Source organism: Vombatus ursinus, unplaced genomic scaffold (genome assembly GCF_900497805.2).
Source record: "Vombatus ursinus unplaced genomic scaffold, bare-nosed wombat genome assembly UNPS02014818.1, whole genome shotgun sequence".
NCBI lineage: Eukaryota > Metazoa > Chordata > Mammalia > Diprotodontia > Vombatidae > Vombatus > Vombatus ursinus.
In genome coordinates this window covers 10,778,036-10,795,719 of record NW_020954596.1, presented here as the reverse complement: position 1 = coordinate 10,795,719, position 17,684 = coordinate 10,778,036, and the positions used below count along the sequence as shown (strand labels likewise).

The 17,684-nt window shown below is 43.3% G+C and overlaps 1 protein-coding gene across 1 annotated transcript in view; it reads left to right on the top strand.

The window, feature by feature from the left end:
• Positions 1 to 2,111: 2,111 nt before the first annotated feature.
• The window catches only part of LRPAP1 (LDL receptor related protein associated protein 1), a 49,186-nt gene continuing 33,613 nt past the window's right edge, over positions 2,112 to 17,684 (top strand). Inside the window, exons 1-2 of the mRNA XM_027836617.1 lie at positions 2,112 to 2,386; positions 16,838 to 16,982. Of these exons, the coding sequence (XP_027692418.1) occupies positions 2,114 to 2,386; positions 16,838 to 16,982 (418 nt within the window). The 5' untranslated portion in view covers positions 2,112 to 2,113. The remainder of the gene's footprint in view (positions 2,387 to 16,837; positions 16,983 to 17,684) is intronic.

The window sequence follows — 17,684 nt, the reverse complement described above, 5'->3', positions numbered from 1 at the left end:
CAGAACCTATCTTTTTAATATTGTGTGACAAAATCAGAAGTACCCATAAAACACTTCTGCTACTTACTATAATATGATGATTATCTCAAGGAAAAGCTCTCTTACTTCTGAGTTAAGAGCTAAGCTACACACTTTTTTCATGGAAAACCATTACTTACTTGAAAGAACAACTGACAAACTGTGAATATTCAGACAAGTATCTGGCAGACATTTTCTTAAAAATGAAAGAAATAAGCCTGTTACTTCAAGGAAAACAAATGCCAATTATAAAATTTGATTTTTCAAGTGAAAATTAGAATTTTAGAAAACTTAAAATCACCACTGTGAGCTTAACTGCTTCCCAGTACTTAATGACTTTTTGATGAAATCAGTAGTGATATTAACGGATGTGTTTTTTATGTCTTACTATTTGTAACAGGTCATTTTGATGGGGTGGTGGGACCTGGACCTCAAAAAGCCCTAAAACCATGTCTCTGAAAGTAATACAGCCCAGCCCTGCCTCCCCTGTGAGAAAAGTTTCCCTTGCTGCAGGCCTAACTCTGTAATTTCCTTACCAGAACAGACAGAAGGGTGCCTGGTCAAAGGATTTTTGTCCCTGGCTGGCACAAGGACTCTTCCTCCCACCAGATTCCCCAAGGTCCATGCCTCTGACAACTCCCTCAATGTCTGGTATTCTTCTTACACTTTCCCATCCATAGCTCCCAAAGACACCTGGACCCTTGGATTACCTAATTAGCATCCCTGGCATTCGCTTCCCCTGCCCCTTTTCTATATAAGCTCTAGATTCACTTCCATTAGGGTACAAGTTCCTCAAAAAGGAACTTCGCCTGCTCCTATTGGCATTTGAATAAACTAGCTCTCGACTGAAAGACGGCTTGAGTGTGTGAATTCCTTCCAGATAATCATGCCTTGGCATTCTCGGCATCCCAGCACCCCCAACCTCTACCCCAAACCTTGTCATTTCCACTTCTCATTGCCCCAGTTGCCACCTGTAAAACAAGAATAATTGTAACTATACCTCATAGCCTTATGTGAGGACCAAATGAGATAATATCTATAAAGATGAAACCAGATAAACCCTTGGTGAATCCATTGTCCATTATAGATTACAACACACGCATGGCCTCTAATTGCCTCCCATTTTGCCACTTATAAATTCTCCAGAAAGTATACACTCAACATAATGGAAGCCTCCTTTCCTATTTTTTTAGTATCTCAAGGATACTGACCATCTGACATCCCTTCCTCTGACCCGCACTTGAACCCTGGCCAGGGCTTATAGGATCTGGAGCTGGAGGAGCCCTTAGAGATTCTCTAGTCCTTCATTTTACAGAAAAAGAAACTGAGGCCCAAGGGTGGAGGGGTGTGACTTGCCTGGGGTATCCCTGGCAGTAGCATAGCCTCAGTTGAACCCAGTTCAGGGCTTCTAAGATTTAGCCCCAGACCAGGACCTCAAGAGGTCTAGTCACTCATTTTACAGAGCAGGAAACTGAGGCTCAGAGAGGGAAAATTAGTTGCCCAAGGTCACACAGGACCAGGTCTATCTCTTTTCCTGCTCAATGCATAAACTTGCACACAAGTTTAGGTAGGAACTGTCCTCCGTGAAAGGACAGCTACTCATATTATTATGACCTCACAAAATTATTGAGAGGAAAGTACTTTGAAAACTTTAGAACTAAAGACAAGAGAAGTTTTTAAATTTCCCTTCTGCCCACACGGAGGGGCATGATCAATATGCCCCCTACAGGTCACTCTTACCAGTAATATGAAGTGAGAGCTCTGAAGAATGGGCTGGAGGCGTGGTTCATCCACAGATTCTCCTATAAAACAGCAACAAATAACCACAAGCTTCTTCCCGCAATGAATGGTCAAGCACCTATTTGTAGCTCCACCCCCACAGTGGTTACCATAGCTACTTCAGCCTTGGCGTCCCGCCCCTCGCTAGCTGATGCTTCAGTCGCCTAGGCAACCAACCTGGCTCGAGGGAGTGGAGGACGCTATTCCGCTCGGCATCTTGGGTTCTGTAGTTCCCAGGCGGCCTTCCTTTCTCTTGGTGACGTTCATTGGACTACCAGTCCCAGAGGGCTGCGCGCGCACGGGCGCCCCAGGGGTCATGCCTTGGCGGTTCCTGGAACGGAGCGTGGACTTGGGGGGAAGGAAAATGGCGGCGGCGCGGAGGTGTAGGGGACCGGCCTTGGGTGGGAAGTTGCCCCTGAGGCTGCTGCTGGTCCTGGGGCTGGGCTTGCTGTGGGCGCCCTCGAGGAGCTGGGCGCACGGGGGCAAGTACTCGAGGGAGAAGAATGAGCCCGGGGCTCCCCCGAAACGCGAGCCCGGGACCGAGTTCCGGATGGAGAAGCTGAACCAGCTCTGGGAGAAGGCGAAGCGGGTGAGTCGGTCGATGTGTAAGCACTTATTAAGCGCCCGCTGTGTGCCTGGCACCGTCCGAAGCGGCCCGGGCACCGGGGCCTGAGATAACCGACTCCGTAACATCCCGGGGCATAGAGAAGGCAAGGGACCAGCCCGGGGTCACACAGCGGGGAGCCGAGCCCGCACCTGAACCCTGGCCGGGGCTCGTAGGATCCGGAGCTGGAGGAGCTCTAAGGGCTTCATTCCACAGAGAAGGAAACTGAGGCTCCAGGGTGGAGGGGCGTGACTTGCCCGGGGTATCCAGGCAGTAGCACAGCCTCAATTGAACCCAGTTCAGGGCTCATAAGATTTAGCGCCAGAGCAGCACCTCAAGAGATCTAGTCACTCATTTTACAGAGTAGGAAACTGAGGCTCGGAGAGGGAAAATTAGTTGCCCAAGATCACACAGACAATAGCAAAGACAGGACTCAAACCCTAGTCCAAGGCTCAAAAGTATTTAGGACTGGAGGGGTCCTTAAAGGTCATCCAACCCAACTCCCTCATTTTGCAGAAGTGGAAATTGTCTCAGAGAAGTGAAATGACTTTGCGGGAGGCCACACAGCTGGTGCTTGACAAAGGCAGGGCTTTTAGCCTAGGTCAGGGGTGGGGAACCTGGACCTCGAGGCCACATGTGGCCCTCTAGGCCCTCAAGTGCAGCCCTTTGATAGAATCCAAACTTCTCACAACAAGGGGCCACAGAACCCTAGGTCTTCTGACTCTCTAGTCTTTCTGCTGTAGGTGTCAGTAAGTGAGTCACTAAACATTTATTAAGCACCTACTGTGTGCCAGGCACCGCGCTGAGTGCTAGTGTGAAGCAGAAGCCTAGGAAGAGCCAGTAATTAAACAACTTATCACCAGCTAACCATGTATCTCAGTGACTATCTTCAGGTGAATTATTTGGCCTCTCTCTCCCTGAGTTTCTTCCCCATCTTAGCTCCAGGACATAAACCCATCAAATGCAAGTAGCCCTTTTTTCATTCCATGACCTCAGTCTCATTTCGGCTTTTGACACTTGTTGACCACTTTTTGATCTCCACTTCAGAAACATCACATTCATCAAGTTTTCCCCTGCCTCTTCATTGGCTACTTCTCCCCTCCATTGATGGCTCCTGTTCTCTTCCCAGCCAGTGGACATCTGTGTTTCCTGAAGGTCTACCTTAGGCACTCTTATCTGTGCTCTGTTCATTCTCTCCTGACAATGTTAATCCCTCTTAGATCTGTCTCTAGTCAGGAATCTTTCTGAGCCCCTAAACTGCATCTTCACCTGCCCCCAGGACAGATACCTCTACCTGAATGTTCCACCAGGACCTCAAATTCAGCACAGCCCAAACCAAACTTCTTATCTTTTTCTTTAAAGCTGCTCCTCAGTTCGGACTTTAATGTTTTCTCTGTAAAACCACCATTTTATCCAGTTTCCCATGTCAAAACTTTGGAACTGTCTTTGACTCCTTCTTCTCCCTCATGTCCCATCTACAATTAAATCTTATTGATTACATCCCTGTGATCAACTGGCCCGTTCCTCTGTTGCCACTGCTGCCACTGTAGTATACCATCCCTTCCTCCAGAAAGCCTTTCCACTCCCTTCCTTGACCTTCTGGTGTTCTGGTCCTTGTTTTGTGCCTCTCTTGTGTACTCCTCGTGTATTGTGACTTTCTGTAGGTGCCATCCAGGACCACGCCTCACCTAAACACAAAAGAATTCCAGGATGTCAGAACTGGTAGGGCTCTAGTCACTAGCTAGCCCAGCTGCCTTATTTTAGAGATGTTGTGAACTGAGGCTCTTAGGGGGCAAGTGACTTTCCTAAGGTCATACAGCCTGTTGCTGGCAGAGCTGGTTGCAGATTTAGGGCTTCTCAGTGAAAGAGCCCAGGATGCTTTGAGGAAGAGGAACAGCACAGAGCCCAGTTTGTGGAGTTTATAAGTGATGGACTTTGTTGTAAATAGGAGAGAGAAAGCAACAGAGAGTAAAGATCGAAAGTTTGAACTTGTATTGATGTGGGACTGAGATACGATTAATTAAATGTGGAAAATCACAGGATCTCAGAGGTGAAAGGGATTCCAGAGGCTACCTGGTACACTCTTTACCTGGCTAAGGACCTCTTCTACCATCACAGGGCCTGACAGGTCATCATCAGCTTCCTCTTGAAAGCCTCTAGTTACCAGAGTCTAGTAAAAGCGAGGAGGACCTTCCCAGGGCCCCCCATTCCATTCAAACAATAGCAGCTCTCCATTGTTCTAGATCTTGCTGCTTGTCACAGGCTCTCTGGTGAGGCTGGCATTGCAAAGATTATTATTCCCCTTTTACCAGTGAGAAAAGTAAGGCTCAGAGAGGTCAAAACTACTGTGTTTTGATGTCTGGAGAAGAATCTTAACTGTAAAGAAACCTTTGGATCAAATGCAGTCAGAGGTACGAAAGCAGTTAAATTAGTAATGATGAGCTCTTATCTATATACCCCTTTAGGGTAGTGAGCAGGTGTTGCCACCCTTTTGTAGATAGGAAAGGGGCATACAGACATGATTTCTGAAGGTCACACACAGCTGGCACAGAAGCGCAGAGCTGGGGCTGGATGTAACCCAGGGCTCCTGACCCCAGGCTGAATGCTCTTTCTCCTGGACTTGTCATGGATCCAGCAGTGTGCCAAGTGTTCCAGGGATGTGGGGGAGGGAGAACCACATAAATAGAGTTAGAGAAAACTCTTAAGAGTTCATTGTCACACTGTATGAGGTTCTGTGTTTGGACTATAGGAGTTCAGAGGAGGGAGTGTGAGCTGCAGGGATGGATTCTAGTTGGTCCTTGAAAGGTAGATAGGACCTGTAATAGGCAGAGCTAAGTGGGAAGGCTGTGCCAGTTAGAGGGAAACCTTGAGAATTAAGGTGGAATCCTACCTTTGGGACCTTGTGCTCAACACACTTGGACCCTCTGGGCTGCACTTACTTTACTTGTCATCTGTGAATAAACAAGACAGATTTGGGGCACAGTAAGGTGACCTCTCTCACTCGTGTGGAGGTAATGATTATTTGAGGTAATGATTACCTCAAATCCCAGCTCTACAGTCAAAGATTCAAGGCTTTACAGTCGTGTCTTACCTCATGCTCCCCAGATGAAAGATGGAAAGAAATCATAGAATGTAAGAGCTGGAAGGGACCTTAGACATCCTCCATTCTAATCCCCTCATTTTCTAGCTGAGAAAAACAAAGACCAGGTGACAGCTGCAGTAGGCACACCTTTCCTGATTCCTAGGCCAGTGAGCTTTTCATTGCTATCCCTGTAATGCCTCCCCATATTCTTACTGGGATGGTTTTGGGGCTCAAATGAGATCACAGATGTAAAGCGCTTTGCAAACTTTACAACACTATATAAACTCCAGTTCTGGCTGTTATTCATTTACCCAGCTTCTCTCTTCTTTAGGCCCATTTAAACACCACCTCTTTCATGAAGCCAACTAAGACTACATTGATTTCTTGCTTTCTTAACTACTGTGGCAGTTTGCCATGCCATGACTGCATGTGTCTTTTGACTTAGATGAAATGATAAGGCACTTGGAGCCAGCAGCTATGCCGTATTCTGCTTTTCTATCCATCACATGCCCTAAATAGTGCTGGGCAGAGCAGACCGAAATACTGGTACTGGGGTTCTCAAGGGCAGGCCTGCCATGCTGAAAAGCCTTTGGCTTTATGGCTGATGGTCAATACTGTGTCCGTCTTCTTAGGAACAGCTTCTTTAAAGTTCAGAAAAAGTTCGTCATCAGAAGGTTCAGATGAGGAAATAGTTTAGCCACAGATGCTTCTAAATCCATCTGTCAGTCAATCAACAAGTATCTGCTGAGGGCCTACTGTATGCCATGCACTGTGATATAAACCCTGGGGATGCTAATACCTTCAATATATGGAGGAGTTCAGATTCCAGAGGGAGGCAAGGAGGCACATAAAGGCACACAGAATCAATTTAAAGAAAACACATACAAAGAAATACAAAATAGCTCCACACAAGGTAGCTTGAGAGGAGGACACTGACAGCTGCAAGGCTTCAGGAGAGGGTGGTGCTTGAGGTGCTGCAGTCTGTCAGGGTAGAAGGAGTACCCACACTGAGACATCACAGCACCTAGCTTAGTGTTGGACACGTTGAAAGTATTAACAGTAATAATTCATGGTACTCAGGGCCAGTGTTCCTTGGTTCATTCTTGCATTCATTCAGCAACAATTTATTAAGGCCTTTCTATATTTTTACTGTTTGTGGGAAGGCCTTTGGATTTATCATAACACATTTACAAAACACATTGCAGTATGGAGCTGAGGTCTCTCCTTCCAGAGGAGTTGAATTGAATGGAGTTAGCAACCAGCCACATGTACTGAATACCTGTTACATACAGGTATTATTCATTAAACATATATTGATTGAATGCCAAATACTTTGGCTACATAATGAGAAGATGAGACTTAGAAAAGATCCTGAAGTTGGGAAAGATTGAAGGTAGAAGGAAAAGGGGAGGGCAGAGGATGAGATGGATAGTGTCATGGAAACAGCAAATGTGAATTTGGCCAGACTTTGGGAGATAGTGCAGGATAGAAGGGCTTGTTGTGCTGTGGTCCATGGGGTCACAAAGATTCAGACACAACTGAACAACCACAACAGATTTGTGTGCCTAGCCCTCTACTTAGCATCGTGGGTGGGTGTATAAGAAGATGACAGGGTCATCTTGAGTTTACAGTCTGGTTGAAGAAACTACTCATAAAATCAGGATAATCACATGTAAAAAGTAACAAAATTTTGCAGAGCAATTTTACAAAGTTTTACATCTATCTGCATCATACAGTAATAATACACATAGTTTAAGTGTTGGGGGCATGAAGGGACTAATGGACTTGCAATTTAGATCTTTCCTTCCTTTTTGCTACCTTCGTGGAATAATTCGGTTCTTGTCCTGGTACTTAAGTACCAGAAGGATGAATGCAATACAGATGCATTTAAAATGACTTTTCATTTTATGGGACTAGGCCAGGAATTATTTGAGGTTTTAATTGGCACTACTACAGAATGCCATCATGGGTTCGTAAATCATGGTTTTCACAAATAATTCTTTGCAGCATTTGGGGGAAGGGAAAGTTCCTGATTTACAAAAAGGATTTCAGATAACTTAAATTAGTGGCTTTTGCTCAGGAATATGTGTTGCAAGCCTCATCATCATTGGGCTTTAGAGCTGGTGATTCAGCAGTGTAGGGAAGAATAGTCATGATGATTTGTCATATTTCTGTAGTGCTTTATGGCTTACAAAGCCCTTTCCACTGAAAACCCGGTGAGGTGGACTCTGCTTTACAAAGGGGAGAGCAAGGATGCTCAAAGATAGGAATTATTTGACTGTAGTCATGCAGCTGGAGTGGGGCAGACTTGAGGCTAGGGCCCAGGAAGTAACGCCAAGCCAAAGCTTTAGTTATGCTATTCAAACGTCTCCTATAGCACCCTTACATAGGTTCTGTTCATGTATTTGTAATTTTGCCGATTTATTTATTCTCCTTAAGTGACTTAAAATAGATTTTTCAATAACGTCTGGCAGCCTAACATAAGAGCAGCAATGCAACAAGACCCGCTAAGAAATGCCCTGGCTCTTACCCTTGTCTACAGGCCGTGGGGCCCGGGGAAGCACAAAGGCTCATTGATAGTTTCTAATTTCTTAATGGAGCTCATTAAAAATGTCAAAGGACAACATGACATTGGAAGGCATACTTGAAACTCTCCACATAAAATTGTGAAGAGTATAGTTTTTCTTTTGCTGAGCATAAAGCTCCCCAAAGCAGTTGAGATTGCCCTCAGAATGCTGTTTATTAAGCATTTCTGGAACCGTAATTTGTTGACTCAGTCATATGTTGATTCATTTCTTTTGTGTGGGATGTCATTATATTCCCATCTCACAGTTGAAAAATCTAAACTAAATGGTCAAATAATGAAAATAAGCCTGAGTCAGAAAATTAGACACAAAACTTCAGTATTAAATTTGAAGAGTGATGCACAGGCAGCTGTGACCAGTTACTCAAATTAAGAAGATCATTAAAAAGAACCTCAGAGGGTCTGATGCAGCATTCAGCAGTCTTTATTAGCCTTCATTCCAGTGCTGGGCTTGGTAAAGGGGAAGATACAAAAGTGTAAGTGAGATGAAATTCCTGGCTGCAAGTTTATAGCCTTGCAAAGGGATGAGACACAAATACAGGTAACTGTAATTTGCTGTGTTCTGAATAAATGAGAAAGCATTTGTTAAGCACTTGATATGTGCTTAAACACTGGATTCAGACGGAAAAGCAGAGTCAGCCTCTGCTCTCAGGGTGCTCCCATTTTAATGGGGGGAAAGAACATGGATAGGAATTTTGAGCTGCAAGTCAAATGGAAAGTTCCCAGAGTCCTTAGGATGCAGCAGCAAGGTACATGGGAATCCGTTCTCTTTTATTTCATTTCCACTGGTAAATCATACCCATTTCTGATTTTGGACCATTTGATAATTATAAGGACTGGTGGGAGACTTTCCTTTTACTCTGTGGCTACTGAGGAATTGGGCTGCAGCTCCTGCAGAAGCAGCTGTGAGAACACTTCACTGCTTCTGCCAGGGCTGTGGGGATCAGGTTCTTGGGCTATCTCCGCTTGGGTATGAGGAGAGGTGGTTTACCTGGCTTAGCACATGCTGTCTCCTCTTTCCTCACCCAGGGTGTCTTGCAGCTTCACCTGGTTTGGCTTACCTGCCCTGGATAAGGGCATTAGAAAAGTGCCAGCAGAATACAGTATAAGGTTAGAAAGGGAAGGGTGCTGACCTGAGAATCCAGGAAGGCTTCATGGAAGAGGTGGCATCTTGTAGCATTTTTCATTAGCTTCAGAACTAGAAGGAGTTGTAGAGCCTTTGTGAGAACCTAAGGTCAAAAGCACTAAGCATCTTTTTTGATGAACTGTAAGCACCTCTTGGGTTGCCCAAGGGAAAGGCTCTTTTCCATTCTTGTAATTTTAATTTTTAATTTATAATTATAGAACCGTAAAATGTTAGAGCTGGAAAAAACTTCAAGGTCATCTGATTCTCCACGTGTGATACATGAGATCCAGAGAGGTTCAATGGCTTGCCTCAGGTCACACAGCAATGTGAAGATGGAACTAGGACCAGACCCTAGGTTTCCTAATCCCCAGTGCTGTGCCTTTCCACTCACCTCCCAATTAGTGACAATGCATGTCACTTGTACTCAGCGTGGCTCATCTATTTGAAGAATAGATGCCATTTCGGATGCCCTTCCCACTCTCGGATTCAGCAGTACTGTGACTGTGGTAGTGGACAAGAGAGAAGAGTGTAAAGTGGGTGCTAAGACAGTGCTCAGTGTAACATCTGAACCATATCAAGCTGGGTGGCACAGTGGATAGAGCACTGGATCTGGGAATAGGAAGGCGAGTTCAACTCTCTACCTCAGATGCTTACCAGCTGTGTACCTGAGGGCAAATCACTTAATGTAGCTCTACCTCAGTTTCCTCATCCATAAAATGGGGATAATAGCACTTACCTCCCATGATTGTTTTGAGGATCAAATGAGATAATATTTATAAAGCACTTCACAAACCTTAAAGTGCTATATAAATTCTAGATATTATCATCATCATCATAATCATTCTATAGTAAAGAAAATATATATTGCATCCAGAATTATAAATCCATAGGAAGGCGGTTCCCCTCTCCCCATGGAATTAAATTGTGTTTTGGAACTGTACTAATACACTTATAGCATTGTAACATCTGGAATTTAAAGAGACCTTAGAAAGATACCCCGGTTGAATTTGATGATTGAAACTGAGACCCTGAGAGGGAAAGAGAATTATTGACAGTGATTTTGGGGGAAAGAAAAAGTTCGTGTGTTTTTCTCTTACTACTTTATCCTGATAGTTACAGCTATTTTACTTCATATTTAATGTTTGACAGAATCTTTTTACATATCTAGTTTATATTAACTAGTTCTTTTAACTTTTAACATATTTTAACTTTTAATTAATAAGAGATTAAAAAATGGATGAGTGCTGTACAGTTAAATTTTAGCTATTTGGGAACTTTATCCTTTTTTCGTGTTACCAATATGCTCTTAGTTACAAAATGCAGTTCTTGTGATGTCTTTGCCTAGTAGGGTAACTATATTTGTCATTTTTAACCTTTAACATCTCTAACAATCAGATTTTAAGAGCAATGTTAAGTTTACATTTTTTTTTTTAAATCTAAGAAATGAGTGGTAGTATGCTATAATGGAAAAAAATACTGTTCCAGGTGCTGGAAACCAGAAGTTCCATTTCCAGCTTCACCACTAATGCTATGACCTTGGGCAAATCACTTGACCTCTTCAGACTCTTGATATATAAAATGAAAAGATTGGGCTGGAATTGTGTAAAGCTCTAAAATTCTTTGATTTCTATAAGTGATGCCACATTAGAAGAAATCTAGCCTCTAGGATACAGGAAATGACAGTGCCACTGTCCTTTGCCTTGCTCAGACCGATCTGTTTGACGTGTTTCATGTTCTGAGTGTCACAGCTTAGTAGGGACATGGAAGAGCTGGAGCATGTGGAGAGGAGGGTAACCAGGATGGCTGCCTAGAAATTGTCATAGAAGATTGGTTGAATAATAAGAATAACTCATTCCCATAGCACTTCAGGGTTTGTAAAGCGCTTTCCTTATATCTTTGTGAGGTAGGTAGTGCAAGTGTTGTTATCCCTGTTTAATATGACGAAACCAAGGCTCTGAGAGATTAGTGGCTTGCTTGTGATCCCACAACTAGTAAGTAGTTGAGGTGGGATTTGTACACGGGCCTTCTAGCTAACAGAAAGTATTCAGAAGAAATCAGACTGGCGTTGTGGGTGAGTCCATTTCACACGTGGCAAATAATATATGCAAATGCAGTAAGTCAAGGAAAGATGAGGCATACAGTATGGCTGCAGTACAGAGTGCCAGAAGTAGCAGCATGAAATAAGGTTGAAAAAGTAGAGGGTGTTAGCCCAGCAGGGAAAACAGTGCAGCTGAAATACCAGGTTGAGAAGGAGTAGGTGGAGTGTTCCAGGAAGTCTCGCTGTGTTTCTGCTTGGGTGAAGGCTGGAATCAGCCTGAGTACTTAAGCAGTAGGGAGCATTTCATTTAACTGATAGTGAATCTGTGTATTGAGACTTGCACCTATAATTCTACCTCCGGAGCAGAGTAGTTGGTTGAAAGGGAGACAACGATCTAGACAGAAACTGAGGTAACTCTGCAGAAGATTAGTTCTGAAGAAGACTTAGAGACGCTATGATAGTTGTCTTCACAGATTTGAAAGTAATGTGGGAAAGAGATCAGACTTGTTCTTTTTGAATCCTTGGGGCCAAACGGAGCCGCAGTTATCAAAGAGGCAAATTTAGGCTTGATATAAGGAAGGACTTTCCAACATTTAGAGCTGCTATCCAAGAGTGAAATAGACAGTCCCTGGAGGCAGAGAGATCCCCCTTATTGCCACATGACCATTTGTCAGATGTGTATAGAAGGCATTCTTTGGGTTTTTGGTCGGATTAATAGCAGCCAAGGTCTCTTCTAACTCCAAAATGTTCAAAAGGAAGATCCTGATGTTCCAAAGGAAGAGTGAAGTCCTCCCCTTTTCCCTTGATGGTTCCCTGACATCAATTACCCTGTCAGGAAAAAGCTTAGACAGAGTTCATTTAAGTCCTGTGTAGCTCCTACAACGAGCTTTTGATGCTTTAGGAGATAGTTGATAATGTTAAAGGCTTAATCACTCCCCAGCTTAGGGGATGGCTCTTGTAAATGTGTGCCAGCTTCATGGCTGCTGCCCACTGTGTACTTCACATCCTGGACGATGGACTGCAGGCTCCACTTCTCATCTCCATGATTCACAAAACTAAATTACTTGTGTAGGGCATCAGGTAAGATGTTATTTAATTACAGAGACACTAATAATAATGATAATAATAATAAAAGCAGTATTTTTTCCAGTATATGGGGAATTAGGATGAGAACAGGAAATTGAAATAAATTGGGCTTCATTATTGCAAGTCTGCTTATCAGTCAAGGAACACAGTTTGAAGGCTTTTGCAAACCAAAATGAAAATCAGTTGAAGTCAGATTTTAAAATTGTTATACAGTATAAATTGAGGGACCAGAAAGGTTTCATACTTGGCAGCTATGTCGAATTCTGCTTGGCCCACTCCCGGTTTCCCAAGCCTGTGTTGCATTTTCCTGCCTAGGATGCCCCTCTGCTGTACAAACCCTGCTCTTTTAAGGCCCAGCCCAAGTTCTTCCTCCTCTAGAAAAACCATTCCTGAAGATCCCATCTGCAGGTAATCTCTTTCCCCACTGAACTCAGATGACTTTGAGCACTCGTCTAGCACTTCTCATGAAATAGCAGTGCAGTACAATTTAATAGAATGAGATTTGGAGGCAGATGTTTGCATCCTGGCATCACGCCTTAAACTAGCCCGGTGACCTTTAGTGAGGTACTTCACCTCAGCCTCAGTTTTCCTGTCTATAAAATGGAGATAATAATACCTGCACTGCCTCCTCATAGGGTTCCTGTGAGTATTAAATGAAACAATGGATGTGAGAGTACTCCATAATCCTAAAAAGCCATATAAACGTAAGTAGATTTTTTAAGTCAACAACAACCCTTTACTTAGCACCTACAAAGCAGCACTAGGTGCAGTACCAGGGAGGATAGAAGGTTTATTTACAGACATCATCCTTGTGTTCAGAGAGCAAGCCTCAGGTGCGTAGAAGGCTACTGAAGATGCATAGGCAGCCTTGCCTCATGCCCCGTAACGCGTGGCCAGTGCACTAGAGAAATGTACAGCACACACTGGGAATTCACAAGGTATGTGAAAGGACTGACATTGGAGTTGAACTTTAAAACATTTTTGTAACTTCTGTGAGGCCTCAAAGTATGTCGGAGGAGGTTAGTAAGTTAGTAAGAAAAGGTAAGAGCCAATTTTGCCCACCAGCTCCTTCCTTTCCAGAAGAACTTAAGTGTAGCCCCTCTGGAACATGGGAGTTTAAGAGAACCGAATCCTAACGGCCCTCTCAAGAGGACATGAAAGCACTGAAACACGTCTATGGCTAGCTGAATGAATTGGCCTTTTAACTGGGATCATTTCAGCTTGACGATTTAAATGTTGGTGAGTGCTGACCAAGGATGGGTGGAGTAGGTGCTGTTCACAGTAACTGGCCAAGAGATCTAATGGCTTCTTGAAGTGGCTTCCAGTCAAGCAGTGAAAGAACCCGTCATCAGCATTGGAAAGGATGCCCGACACAGTTGCTTCTAGCAGTAGGAAATGCATCCTTATTTTCATTTACTGCTTTGTGGTGTTAGTGTTTTTCAGCTGTGTATATTTTATCTCTCCAGCTAGATTTGAAACACCTTAAGAGCGGGGAATTGTGTCTTATGCCACTTTTTATTCCTCAGAATGCATAGCTGTGCTTTCTGCATTGTAGATGCTCAATAAATATTCATGCGTTGATTCAGTCAGGTATCAGCTTTCCCTGCGTGTGCAGAGGCGTGAGTGGACGCCCCTCTGTGGATGGCGTTAGCGAACATCCCTCTGCGGTTGGAGCAGGATGTGGAAAATCAGAGTGGACACGTCCAGGGAAAATTCTTAGTAGAGACAGGAAGTTTTGGTTGCTCCAAACAAAAGGGAACCAAGATAAATCTCAATTATTGATTAAAAACAAAACAAAAATGTTTTCTCTATCCGCGTTGGTCTATTTAGAGCACAGATTTAGGATTAGACTGACAGTCCCCAAAATGTATTCGTGGGCACATAATGTCACATTGTTACCATGAGCTTTATCTATATATATATATATGTGTGTGTGTGTATATGTGTGTGTGTGTGTGTGTGTGTGTGTGTGTGTGTGTATATATATATATATATATGTGTGCCACTCAGCATTCACAGAAGTTGCTGCACTAGGAGCTGGAGCATTTGCCTTGATACAAGAGCCATTCCTTCCTCAAAAAAAGAACCGAGAGGCAGACTGGCCAGTGGCTGTGCTACATGAGCCTCTTCCAAAGCCCACGGAGCTGGCCAGGACAGCGCCCGGTGTTCTAGAAGTCGTCTCTCGCAGTGGAGGGAGACAATGACGACCTGTGCTGGAGATGCCATATTGCTCTTCAGGCAGCCTTTGGATGAGAAGGCTCCATGGTCTCCAGCAATGGAGAGGATCCCTGAAAGCTACCAGGTGATCTCCTGCAAACTCTTTGTCATTAAAATAAATGCAAGCCACACTGATAAGCTAATATTTTAGTATTTGATGGATTTATGAATGAAATGTAGCATTTCTTTAATTTGCCACGCTCATAGATTCGTGGGATTTAGAACTCAAAGATCATCTATTTCACCCCCTTGTTTTTTCAGAAACTGAGGCCCAGGGAGATTATAGAATCATAGATTTAGATATGAAAGGGACCTGGAAGTCCATCTCTTCCATCCTCCCTCAGTTTACAGGTAAGGAAACAGAGGCCTTGCTGAGGGTCACATAGTAATAAGAGGTAGATCTAAGATTTGAACCCAGGTCGTCTTCACCTCCAATCCAGCACTTTTTACACTACGTTGTATGCCCTGTACAATACCTCTCAATGCCCCAATTTTCACCTTGATCATTTGTGATAGTGGAAAAGTGGAGAAGGATTTGCTTGCCCAACAGAGGGATTTGCATAACAAGTAAATAGCAAAGCTGGAATTCAAGGTTGGTAGCTCTTTTCCCTGCACCTTGCCCCTGATTTTGGTTTTATTGTGTTTCAGTGAGAGACCATTTTGAGAACCCCGTATTAAGAAGTGACCTTTGAATGACTTGAGAGAACAGCAGAGCACCAACACAAAAGGGTATATGTTTTTAATGTCAGTACAATGACCAAAATGGCATGTGAAGTATAGAATACTGGATTAGTAACTTCCTGAGGAGAGGGAATAATAACTCTCTTCCCCAAAGTGAAAAGAAATATCATAGAATCATAGATTTAGAACTAGAAGGTATCTCAGAGGTCATGTGGTCTGAGACCCTCATCTTACAGATGAAGAAACTGAGACCTTCTGGAATTTCAGTGACTTGCCCAAGGTCTCAAGGGTAGTAGGCAGCAAAGCCAGGATTCAAATGCAGATCCTCTGGTTCCAGGGCCTGTGCCCTTCTGGATTTAGCCCCAGAGGAAGAATCTAAGGCAAGGCTCCACGATTGTGTCGTCATTCATTCATTGAGTAAATGCTTATGATCACACATGGACATACAAAGCCAGTGGTCCCTTTAGAGAAGAAATGAATCTTGTCACATTTCAGTGCATCTCATCCAAACAACACCTGCATGCCATCATTCTGTGAGTGTCTGTAAACACCTGCGAGGTGCAAGGTACAAGGCACTGTACTAAGCAGCAGCAGGAAGACGGAGATGTGCCGGATGGGCTTCTTGTCTTCTGGGAGGTAGCAACTTCCTGCTGTGTGGGAATTTGCCTCATCAGCAGTGGAGGAGAGCTGGAATTCATCCTTATCTGAGAAGAGCCAGGAAAGTGAATAAAGGGGAGCTGTATCCTAGGCTTGCCCTAGAACAGAGAGTGTTCACCCTCCCTTTGAAGGGTGCTGATTTTGAGGGTAAACAGAAGCCTTCCCAGGAGCCTTTCCCAGGCCTCCTTCATCTGAGAGCCATTCCTCTGAGATGATCTCCTGTTTGTACATAACTGTTTGCATGTTGTCACTCCCCTGAGAGCAGGGACTGTCTCTTACCTTTCTCTTCATCCACAGTGCTTAGCACAGTAGGACTGTGTCCATAGTAGGAGCTTAATAAATGCCAGTTAACTGACTGATCAGGAACTGTCACTCTGTGTCCCCTCTTCCTCATTTCTAGATTCAGATTCAAGAAAGAGCCTGCTTCCTACATTTATCTGATACAGTAACCATATCAGCATATATGTGAATAGTTAGTAGTGACCTAGAAAATTAACCACTAAATTCCCTTCTGCAAGTCAACAGAATTATACCATACCAAAAATTCTCCTTGAAAATGTTAGGAGAAAAACTGTCCATCTGAATCCCCTACTTCTGAATACAGCCACATAGCCATCACTTTGGGGTGGGTCTCGAGATCTTCCCTGGAGGGTAAGCTTATCTGACACTGTCAGTTTAGGATGTGAGGAGAGTTGTGCAGATTGCACCCTTTCCAATATCCTGATTTTATTTTCTATTATATATTTGTTTTGCTTCAGTCACTACAGTGTCTAGATGCTTTTGAATTGTACTGTCTATGACAGTAAATTCATATTTTTCTTCTAACCTTTCAATATCTGTTATAAAATTTCATCCACTATCAATTTTCTCCCAAGCTAGCATAGTTTAGCAGCAGTGCCAAACATATTGCATACCTGGTTAAACTACAGCTGGTTATCAAATCTTTCTGTGTTCTCATTTCACAGCTTCATTTTTCTCCTATAAAAATGTCAGAGCTCAATGTTGATCTGAAGATGCAAGAAAAGGATGAACTCAACTGGAAAAAAATGAAGGCCGAAGGATTAGATGATGATGGAGAAAAAGAAGCAAAACTTATCCGCAATTTCAATGGTATAAAGGGGTTTCTTCTGAGGAATACACCTCTTGCTGGCCTGTTATTTATAATTCAGAAAATGCCACTGATAGCATCTTAGGCTGCCTTCACAGAAGGAGAGTGTCCAGACCACAGGAAGTAATATTCTCCTTGTCCTCCATCCTAGTCAGAACACATCATCCCTGTTGTGTTTGCTTCTGAGCACCAGAAGAATGTTGACAATCTATGCTCAAAGGGAATGAACAGGGTAGTCAGGGCTCTGGGAATCTTGTCATTAGAGGAGCAATTTAAGGCACTTGAAATGGTTAATTTAGAAAAGAGAAGGATTAGCCATCTTCAAATATTTGAAAGACTGTAATGTGGAAATGTGGACCAGAGCCAATTTGAACCTCTCTATAAGAGCTGATTTTCAGTGCAAGCATTTAACACCCTAGAAATCAGCAAACAATTACAAATTGGGGTTTTATTTATTGTTTTGTTTGTTGATTGTCTAGATTTGAAAATGCTAATAATGCTGATTAAACTTTAAAATGCTGGAGGTCCTTTTTTTAATTTTTTTTTTTTTAAGAGAGAGCCTTTTGTTAAGGCTTTACCAGCATACCATACCTTTGGCTAAGGCCCAATTGGTAAAAGTTCAGGTAGGTTAGGTTTCAGTTCATTTATAAGAAAAAAGTATCTCTTGGACTATGTAGTTAACTTCTGACATTTGAATTTGTTCA